Source organism: Vigna angularis, chromosome 1 (assembly GCF_016808095.1).
Source record: "Vigna angularis cultivar LongXiaoDou No.4 chromosome 1, ASM1680809v1, whole genome shotgun sequence".
NCBI lineage: Eukaryota > Viridiplantae > Streptophyta > Magnoliopsida > Fabales > Fabaceae > Vigna > Vigna angularis.
In genome coordinates this window covers 7,278,901-7,290,598 of record NC_068970.1, presented here as the reverse complement: position 1 = coordinate 7,290,598, position 11,698 = coordinate 7,278,901, and the positions used below count along the sequence as shown (strand labels likewise).

Sequence of the window (11,698 nt, the reverse complement as noted above, 5' to 3'; positions counted from 1 at the left end):
TAGTTAATGAAATGCATTTTCTATTGGCTGTTTTTAGTAAATCAATTTCGGAAACATTTTTTTTTTGAAAGACGCTCACCCAATTCTATTCTGGATAAGATTTTCCAGAAACTTTGATGGGATGTAAGAAAAAAAATTGATAGGTTGCAGGAAAAAAAACAGCCTTTTTTATTTTAGTTGTAGCTGCCCTATAAGCGCAAGGGCTTCATTGCATATTCGTTTCCTAAACCATAAAGACAGTTGAACAAATTTGATTATACTGAGACACTAAATTTCCAAGGGAAATTAACCATTTGTTGCTTCATGAAAAGCTTCAACTTATTAGGTGGTCTGCAGTCATACTATGCAGAACCCCTATTACTCATCTTTCTTGCCAAGTGAACAAAAGAACAGAAGACTCGCAACAAACCAAATACAACCTCTTATCTACACAGGACGATCCGTAATGGAGAACGGATTCTTCCTTCTCGATACTATCTCTGATGCCCAAGCTTTGCCAGTTTCAGTCTGGAACTTCCCTGCAATAGGGTAAAATTTTCCCCAATACATTATCTAACCATAAAAAGCAGAAAATGGATACTTCGTAAACAGGTGAAAAATCAATCATTCCAATCCAAGATCAACTCCTTACCAAGTGAACTAAAATATGCAGAATATCAAAGTCATGGGATAAATTCACAAATCAAGTAAGCGACTTAGAAATGTCGATTTTGAGATGTTATATATGACAATCAATCTCATGTTAGCAAGCAGTTACTGCTGAGGCTTAACATTGTTGTCCCACACACAAAAAAGGACAGGTAAGAGAAAATCATAAATGTGTAATTTCTTCTTATTAACAAACCACGTAATATCTAGCTTCAATCTTTCAATTTCCGAATACAAAGTAATAAACCACACTTTGAAAAAAATTCATACCAGCAGTTGACCGGAAAAATTCTTCCAAATTTTTTCCCTGCCCTGCAAAAGTCAAGAAAGAAAATTCAGAATATCTAAACCAGTATTATAACAGTGAAAAAAATAACCAAAATACCCCTTCATTTCAGTGTATACTAATATAAAGTTTTAACTCTAAATGGAACATGTACTAGAATTAAAAACCAGTAGGATGCAACCTGTATTATTCCCCACAATATCATTACAACAGAGAAGTCAACCCATCATATAAGTAGATGGTAAAGGATATTCTATTCAATCTAACCGAAGAAGAAACATATAAGGTTATTATTTTTTAAATTCTATGAAAAAGGCCCAACACTGCATAAAATTACTGATTAGAAACTTTTGTATAAAAGATATATGAATGCGCAGTTAAACAGTTGTTTGCCCTCATCATTCTTATTTTAATATAACATATCATTAATGATATCCTATAGATAACAAATTCCGAAAAATTCTAGCCAAAATATTAGATATAGTTGCTAATCTGTTAAGGAGCATGATAAAACTCATGAGCATGATAAAACTCATAACTCCACCAAGCTTGTCTTAATTATTGAGGCCATCCACTTGGTCCAGGAAACCATGTGCCCAAAACTCAACATCACTTCTCTTATACAAATTCCTTGAACATATATAGATTAATTTGTAGATATTTATTATAAGAATTGTCAAACTATCCAAATGATTTAAAAAGGCCTGAATATGATCATAACAAAGTTAAAAGATAAGAAGAAAAATAAAATTCAAAAAATTGTCTCACCATCTTCGTATTCCAAAGCTTGGAGTATCATCTCAACCTGTATGGAACAGAATTTAGAGAATCGGGATAACTAGTTGTAAATATGGCAAGACTCAAAGGCATTCAGGCAAAAATGTGACAATAATTTTAAATAAATTAAAATCATCTGCCTGATAGAATATTAACAATAAATGCGATAGAGAAAAAACAGTATCACATATTATATCATCTTTTCTCTTTCAATTAACATAAGTCATGAATCACAATATCTCATTATTAAAATGAATCAAAAAGTAATCCTGAGCCTAGCTCACTTGGATGAGACACGGCAAGTTCTCAAGTTCAATAAACCCTACAACCCCTTCCCCTTTCCCCCCTCCAAATGGAACAGCCCTTTCCCATTCCCCCACTTTCCACTTTCCACTTTCGCTCTTCACTCTCTATATTCCCCTCATGAGCACCTATTGATCACATAGGCACCAAATTACACACAAGTCAAAAAAGCCACCAACCTTGTCAAGGTCCTTGACGAATTTAGCTTCTAGAGAAAAATTTGATTCATACTCCATCCACAACTCAGTTATTTCCGTCGCTTCAATATGAAAATTCAAATAAAAACAAAGGGGTGAGTTTTCTCCATCTTCACATTAACAAACTCATGTACAGACTACAGAGTGAAAAATACCTGCAGATCCTCCTCCAAGTACTTTACACATTTGATCTAATGCTGTTTTTTCAAGATAAGTTTTTTCCTTTTTAGACACGCCATCCATTGGCGTTATGTCTCCAACAATTGCTGTTAAACAAAGCACCAAAGTGAACAAATGAAACTGCAAACCTGAACTCTGATGAGAACGCATGAGAGATATGATGATATTGTAAAACACTTATATTAAAGCTTCTAATAACTTGAAAACTCAAATTATGCTTCCATAGTAAACCCAAAATAGGGGTTATGAAAGCATTGTGAATTAGATGTAGTACTAAGTAAAACAAATTTACACATGTGGATTTCTAGTAGTTTTGGCATTTATCAAGTTCTCATCGTGTGAAACATTAAAACAGTGAAATAGAAGGCAGAAATGCATCTGCAATAATGTACATTAGTTTGTAGATCACTGATAGCTTGGCATCATAACATAACAACTTGTTGCAGTCAGGATTTCCATCTAGAACACTATATATTACATAACGAATCTATTTCAAATTTCAAACCTAAACTTTCATTTGTATTCAATCGATATCGTCCACTGTTTCAAGTATATTTACATTTCTAGAAGAAGTTAGCCTAAATTGTTCACAAACTCAATCTCATCCACTGTTTCAAGTTTATTTACATTTCCAGCAGAAGTTAACCTAATTTGTCCACAATATTATATGATTATTCGTAACAATGCTTTAGGCTTGCAGAACCACTTTAACCAGGCATAGACAATTAACTGAAAGCAAGTGGCAGATTAGCATACCTTCTGCGATGTCATGAACAATAGCCAATTTAATGCACCTAAAATAAGCGAACACAAACAAGTTTCAGGAAACCTACCTCCCTTTATATTATGGTCAATTTCATTACAAAAATAAAGTCATTAAGAAACTTATAATCATCTAATAGAAAAGGAATGTGAATTTACTTGTTTCGGTCAAAACCGGGAACATCTGGTGCAATTAAAGCCATCAAACCCATTCGATACATGTGATCAGCAATAGATTCTGGATTCTTAACACCTTTTCGTAACCACCCTGTTCTCTTTGTTGTCTGTTTTACATACCACACAGAAGTCAAAGAAGTTAGAACACTGCAAATTAAAAGCAGGCAAAGCACAAAATACGAGACGAAGCGGCGCAAGTGAAATCTAACTTTTATTGAAGTCACTTAAAGTCAAGCAATACAAACAAATTTAATTCTGAAATCAATCTTAGGTTAACTAGTTCAGACAGTTTTAGCAGGCGAAATTAATCGGATCTTATCTAGATAATTTCTCCGGCACTTCTGAAAAACAAAGTACTACATTACAAAATAGAAAGCTCTTTTACAGATAAACACCTTGAGGCTTTGACAGAGGGAAAGGAAGTCAATGACGGAGGAAGCAGAAGAAGCGCCATTGCGAACCGCGTCGTCGGAAGGTGAAGCAGCCATGTGACAAACCCTAGTGCAAGAAAATGCAGATTTGAATTTAAAGAAGGTAGCAGAAAGAAAAGGAACGGGAGCACGGGATATAAGAGGGAATCGCATTCCACTCTCGCCAACTAATTACTTTGGATTGCTTCTCTCCAGATTTTTGGGAAAGTAATTGTGATTGTGTACAATATATGGAATGATACATAATGAATTGCGAAGAAAATTATCAGGAATAATTAATTTGTTAAAATTATTTTTAAACATAGTATATGCTGAACTGTTTCAAATTTTATATAGATGATATTAATAAAAAAAATCTAACAAACTGTAAGATGGAATCTATTCTATAATAAAAATGTTTTATAAATATAAACAGAGATAAATTATTCAGATATAGTATAATAATGTTGATGATAAGTATAATATAAATAAAAATCATATAACCAATAATTAACATGAATGTGTATTTGATAACATAAAAATGTATAGCATGAGGCATGTGTTTTTAGTATAAGTATCACTTACTTCATCTTCATGTTTATTGTAAATCCCTGGTAAATATAATGAATTTTATATATTTAAACACATTTTCTGGAAAGTAGAATAAATTATCATGGTACACTTTATTGAGTATAGTTCTTGAATATGTATTTATATATGTTTAGCTACACATAATCACTCTTGATAAAAAAATATATATAGAAATAACATTATAAGTTAATTTAAATTTAAGATGATAATGATAAAATGATAAAAAAAAATATTTAATTTTGTCATGCACAATTATGTATTATTTATATTATAAATGCATTTATAAATACAAAAGGTGATATGAGATGTAGGATGAGCGTTTTTTAAAATATTATTAATTATCTCATGCTAAAAACTAATATTTTACCGAGTCCAAAAACTTACAACAACAAAAGTAAGAATTAAGAATAAGAGTGAATTCATTATAATCCAAATCCCATTTTACGTTGTAAGACTTAATAGTATCTTAGTGTATATAATTTGGCCTGATGCAAGAACATCTCTAATACGTAATATATGTTATTTTGCTTAATATACAAATTAGTTTATAAAATCATACAAGAATTTTGACATGCAACCTTCTTCTTACATGTACATTATTCCTAAACATTATATTTAAATCACAATGACATTATTTCATAGTATGTATCATCCATCATTTAAATAAATTAAACAAATAATATTCAACTTGGTGCTTCATGATGCATATCACAATTAAAAACAACTCTTAATTTTGTCTCCTTTCATATATTTAATTATCTATTATGATTAAAATCATTAGCATAATAATAAATAATTACTTTTTTATTATAATTTTAATTTAAATAATAACTATATGGTTTAATTTATATATCTATTTAACTTGTTCATACTTCTAAGTAGAATAATTATTCTTTTTTTATATATATTTAAGAATCATACAGTGGTATTTAAGTATTATTCAAGTAAATTTACATATTTATAGATATATAGGCTAACTAACATTTACATTTATATTCATATTTTAATATTTATTACTTATTGTATTCGAAAAAGTCATCAATTAAATAATTAAACTTCAATTATATAGAATTTTCAAAATCCTATGCCTATTTACATTTATTTTTTTATCTATGTTTCTCTTTATTTATATATAGAGATATTTGTATTTAACATATTTTTTTATGAAACTTTTTTATAATATTGAGTTACATTTTATGTGTCTGAATTTGGGTGTTTAATCCAAACATAAACCATATTCTAAAAAAAAACTAAATCTAAAATATTTCAAAATTCAAATATAACAATAGAAAGAAAAAAAAGATAGATTTATTATTTAATACATTGTGTCTATCACTTCTATTTATTATTTTTATTGCATAAACATTACGGTTAAACCACATAGGATGTTAGTTAATTATTAAACTAACTTTTAATGGCGTGTTATTCCATTCTACCTCGATCACGATTCGCAATTAATATATATGAACAACAAATTTTTAATACAATGTTATAGAGTAAACATATTTTATTTTTTCCTTTAAATTTAGACAATATTCTAAATCTTCTCTACCTCTTTTTCTTATATTCAAACATAATAACTTATTTAAACATTTTAATATATAATTTATTTAATTATTGACCAATTTTTGTCAATAAAATTAAATTTATTAACAAATTTTATTGATGAATTTAAAATTTTTAATTACTAATACAAATTTTTTAAGTAAAATTTGTGAACAAAATACATCATAAAATTAAACTTTTAAATATTAATGGATTATTCTGTTCATGATAATTATGTCAATAAAATTTGTTAATAGTTAAATTTTTTTTTATGATTTTTTTTTCATTGATAAAGTAGACACCAAATTTTCTGTTTTAAATATGATTAAATAAAAATTATTTGATAATTTATCGGTAATTATATTTTTTGGAAATTCATCAATATGTCAATAAATTGATACTAAATTTTCAATAAAATCTTATAAAGTATGTTTATGAATTAATGAGACGAGTGAAAAAAATATAAAATAATAAAAAGAAAAGAGAAAGAAGATAAGAAGAAGACTATAAAAGCAATAGTGACCATAACAGACTAGTGGTGCAATAATGATGAAGTAACATTAATAAAGGTATTAACGAAGAAGAGGAATACAGAGAATAAAATAATGATGAAATAACAGTAATAAAAGGTGTTAATGGTAAGAAGGAATACAAATAAGAAAATAAGAAAATAAGAAAGAAAAAAAAATAGAGAGAAGAGAAGAAAAGAAAAAGAGAAAAAAAAAGAAAGACATATTGTAATACTTACTGATAAGTTTAAAAATTTGTAAGTATTTACTAATAATTTTTATCGTGGAATAATTATTGAATGATTTTTTTAATAATTTAAAATAAATAAATAATTTTTTGGTCATATCAATAAATTTTTATACCGTTACTAAATATTATTGTTCAGTATTTAACCAATATTTGTTTTCATTAATTTAATTTACCTTTAATTTTTTGTGATTATCAATTAATTCTGTTTATTGACAAGAAAAAAACTTTTTATGATGTATTTAGGCTATTTAAATTATAATCCCCTAATCTTGTATAAATAATGTAGATTCCAAGTTAAATGCCTATAACTTGACGTAGGAGATAACCTTGTTTTATTTAAGAATTGATAAAAACAATTAGTGTCTAAGTTAAGAAACTCCAACATTAAAAGCCAAATAATGTATGAAAGAGTGCCTAGATTGTTCATTACCCAACCATCATCATGGCTTGATAAAGAGTAATAATTGGAATGAAGCTATTGTAATTGCTTCACAAATAGGTAGGTCTATGCTTTTCACGTTAGGAAGGGTGCTAAGATTATATATGGTTGGTCAGTGTTTAAAGTTTAAAACGTGGAAAAGAAAAATAAAAAACATCTAAAATAACAATTATGTTTTATGGTGCATAAATACGACACGTGTCTGATACGGGATATATTTATTTTGAAAATAAATAATATTTAATATATGACATATACATATTAAAAAGTGAATATTTTAAAAAAAAAACATTATCAATAGATAAATTCAAGTCAACAATTAAATATATTAAATAATGTCAAGAAAAAATTATAAATTACTATCATCATAAAAATATTAATGTCTCATAAATTAGATCTTTATTGATAAAAGATTCATAAAATATCGGATATAAATATATGAAAACATGGACAAATAATCCAAATTGAAATATCAATACACCGTAAATCACATCTAATTGAATTTGTATCAAATTAGTAAATACTTATTTTTATAAAAATCTACAGATATTAAAATCTCGTTTATTTTCATAGACGTAACAGTACTAAAAAATAAAATAATACTTAGTTATTTTTAACAAAACCTCGTTATCTCGTCAAATTATTTTATATTGAATGAAAATAAAATAAAATAAAAACACGTTAGGTATATGCATAAACTTTTACAAGCATTAAGAGCCTATCTAATCTCTTACTAGCTATATTCAATTTCGATATTTTTCTCATTGTAAATATAATATTTTGAAAACCTCTCATTTTGTTTACTTTGTTTTCGGGATTTTAAAGATAAGTGTAACGAATATTATTATATATATATATATATATATTATGTTTTTACTATTTTATATTCACTTGAAAGTAAGAATAAAAATAAAATTAAATAACTTAGCATCTTTATATTTACTTGTAAAAATTAAAATAAAAACGTAAAACACATTTTCTCAAATCAAACAAACTTTAACCAGTTAGTTCTTTAATTAGGTAAAAAATAAAGTAAATTACTAAAAATAGTTAAGTAGTAATTCATTAAGGCGATGCTAACAAACTTTTTGGCTATAAACATCCAAAATCTATTTTAATTTTGACAACCTAAAATATATAGATAGCGAATTTTATCGTAATATGTTAAAATGATATTCTATTGCTTTATTCATATGCACAAGTCTTTAACTTGTATAACAGCTTGATCCTATTAAACTTTGTAGATATAAGCTACGAGCCTGCCACATAAAGTTAGTACATAAATTAGCCGAAATATATAGTTAACCAAATTAAAAATATTCGTTAAAATTAAATATTAAAATATTTAGCACGTGAAGAATAAGGACTTCGTTTAACACGTGTCTTGAATAATTTGAATAGTGGCAGTTAAATTTAATTTTTTGTCTAAATTCTAATTTATTTATGTATTTAAGGTGGGTAATGAGTTGTAAGTAGGCTAGTTTTAGACTTTACTATAAAATAATGGTTGTCTTAAATTTGATGGGGTAAGAATAACAATTCCGGGTGGTGTACATATTAAAAACAATATGAGCATAAAGTGTTGTTTGTAACTGAAATAACTTTAGTATAGAAGAATGGTGAACTTATAAGTTGGTAGGGTGCAAGGTAAGGAAGTTCTTCTCCAACCCCTCTTTTTCAACTTTCATCTTCCCCCTTGTAATCTCTTGTGTATTTCGAATTATTTTAAAAAGAAAAGGATTTGGTGAATTTTCACCTCATTTTTGGTGTTATTTGGTTGGAGATTTGAGTTTTTGGATGCCACTAAGGAAATTCTTTTAATATTTTAGTTCATCATTTTCTCCAACTCTTATTCTCTAGACTCGTAGAAAGTATAAATTAGGAGAAATTAACTTCATTCTTATATTTCAATTTAGACTTTTAAGCAATGACTTAATTTTGTAGTTGAGGGATATATATTGAGATTAGTTAACTTGGCACTTTAATCTTATATTTTAAATTGACGAATTTTTTGCATGATTTAATAGTGGTGATTTATTGTGCAAATTTCATTTATCTCTTATCGGTTGAGAGAGATAATATTGTATTTTTTTATTTGAGTATTAGAATATGAAGTGAGTAAATAAAACTGGTTAAACTTCAATGTTGTATTATAAATTGATGATTATTTAGTGTGATTTGAGAATGCTGATTTTTTTTTTCGCAATTTCCATTTCTCTCTTATCAAATGAGAGAAATAATGTTGTATTTGTTTTAGTATTGAAATAGGAAGTCAAATAAGTAAAAGAAACTATTTTAATTTGACACGTACCAAATTTTTAAAGTGATGATATTTGCACTCTTACCAAATTTTGTCACGTACCAAATAAACAATACTAATTTTTCTCTCTACATATATATCAAGTATAAAATTTAAAAAATAGCTGGAAAAATATCGAAAATATTTACAGTGTTGTACTTGTTTTCATATTGGGTAAAATCTGTCTGTAATCCCAATCTATAAGCATATTAAAAATTCATTGATAAGTTTTTGGTAATTCTAGAAAAAACCTGAAAAATTAGTATTTTTAAAACTTGACATTTAATAAATATATAAATTTAGTTGTGCCAAAAACTTTATTATTGAGAAATAAACATTGTAATTAAATATTTGTAAAATATACTGGTATCTAACCCTGTGAAATGAACGTGTCAATCCCTTAATTAAAAAAGGAAAGAATAATTAATTGCTGGGATTAAGTTTAAGTGATTACTATTGTGAGAATATATATATATATATATATATAATATTTGGATGTTTTTATTATTATTCAGAAAGGTTAAAATTATGAAAAATGAGTTTTTAAAAATACAGAAGCCTAGGTGAAAAACATTCGTGTTCTTATTTTTCAAAGTTTCTCCTTTTTCTTTATTTTCCACTCATTTTAGAATCTAAGATCCTAGTATAGACAAATACGTGAGCGAGGAGTGATAGTAGTATAGATAAAGTTAGTAGCTCTATAGCTTTTAAAATTAAGAAATATTAATTTAATTAAGAGTATTTATAGATTTTTAAAGATTGAATGTATTTAAACAAATATCAAATCCCAGTCTTTTAAAATATTTTAAACTTTTATAGCTGTTATTTTGTAAAGATTTTAAGTACTCAGTTGGATCATATTTATATATTAATAAGACGTCTAACGTATATTATATGTGAGTAAAAAAAAAAACGAGAGATGCGATTTTAGTAATGTGAGTAAAAATACTCAATGCTGAAAATATTGTTTGATGGTTTGTCCTTTGGCATTCTTATGGAAGGAAAAAGATTAGATTGAAGCAAGCAGCGTTGAGGGCAGTGAGTCAATCAATCCAAGCTGGCTGAATAAAGAGTCGTTTTTTTAACGCGTATCTCTTGTGCAACTGTTTCTTAATACCTATCAATAACGCCATAAACCGCCCAAGCTCCTTAATTTTGGCAACTAGGCCCAAAACTCTCATATTTCACTTTATAAACAAACAACAACAAATCAGAAGATGATAGCTTCTGGTTACTTAACAAACAATTACTTCTGTTTGTACCTCAATCAAAATCATTTTAATTATTAAATAAATAAATAAATAAATTTATATATATTCTCGTTTATTTTGTTCGGGCTAATCGACAAACCAGCTCACATGTTGATTGGGCCCACAAGGCATGTCGGTGGATGTGATGTAACATTGTTAATCTACAAGAAATGAATTGGATTAAGTTAAGCACGCCACTTAGAGAAGATAAGATAGGCTTCAAACACGACTAATAAGAAAATTAATCACTCCTGCCGCTAGAGGCCAAGGGCTCCATTTGAAGCAATTTCGGACAGCGTGGACAACCCTATTGGATTCCATTTTTTCGTCATCAATTACAGAAAGTGGTTTCACACGCACATCAAGAATAACAAGCAAGAAGAATGGCTTCGGACCCACCAGAAAAGTGCAGAGGTATGTGTGTGCAGTAATCTCCACCTAAAACAAAAAATAAAATAAAATAAAAATACCACCATTCACCATGCTTGTTTTCTTCACAGAGTGTCGGCAAGCTGACACTGTATTTGTGATGAACCCACCATGACATGACCACCACTGCACTGCATTGCTACTTACTACGTAAGTACTTTACAGCTGGACAAATCCATCAAATTCCCAAAAATCCAACGGTCATCACTGTCTGTCCCACACTCTCACCACTTTGTGGATCCCATCATCACAACCATTTCACCACTTGTCCCTGTCATCCTAGCTGTCTCCACCCTTTCATATATTTTATCTCTCCTACAAAATCACATTACTAAAATTCCTTTTTTCAAAATTCATTTTTCTCACCTACCTAAAATGAAACCTCTTATTCAGATTGCATTCAATATAACCAGTTCCTCTTACTTTTACCAAATACAACACAACAATTCGCTAGCAAACCGTATCCTCCTTATACCTGCACTGACATTATTGGATTCATCAAACCTTTTAAATGCAGTTCAGTTGTTAAACCGACCATTCACAAAACAGCGACCATTGACAGTGCAACGCATTTCGGCTATAAATTAAATAAAACCGCAGGGAAGTAAAAGAGATAACAAGATTTAAAGGAGACAGACAAAGGAGA

The 11,698-nt window shown here is 28.0% G+C and overlaps 1 protein-coding gene across 1 annotated transcript; it reads right to left on the bottom strand.

Moving 5' to 3' along the window:
- Nucleotides 1–144: 144 nt before the first annotated feature.
- On the bottom strand, nt 145–3,981 carry LOC108321554 (uncharacterized). The gene is made up of 8 exons (XM_017553335.2): nt 3,726–3,981; nt 3,313–3,437; nt 3,148–3,185; nt 2,367–2,477; nt 2,194–2,273; nt 1,703–1,739; nt 919–960; nt 145–518 (listed from the first exon to the last, which is right to left on the bottom strand). Exons 1-8 carry the CDS (start codon nt 3,912–3,914, stop codon nt 427–429), a joined length of 714 nt encoding a protein of 237 aa, XP_017408824.1. The 5' UTR covers nt 3,915–3,981; the 3' UTR covers nt 145–426.
- Nucleotides 3,982–11,698: the final 7,717 nt, after the last annotated feature.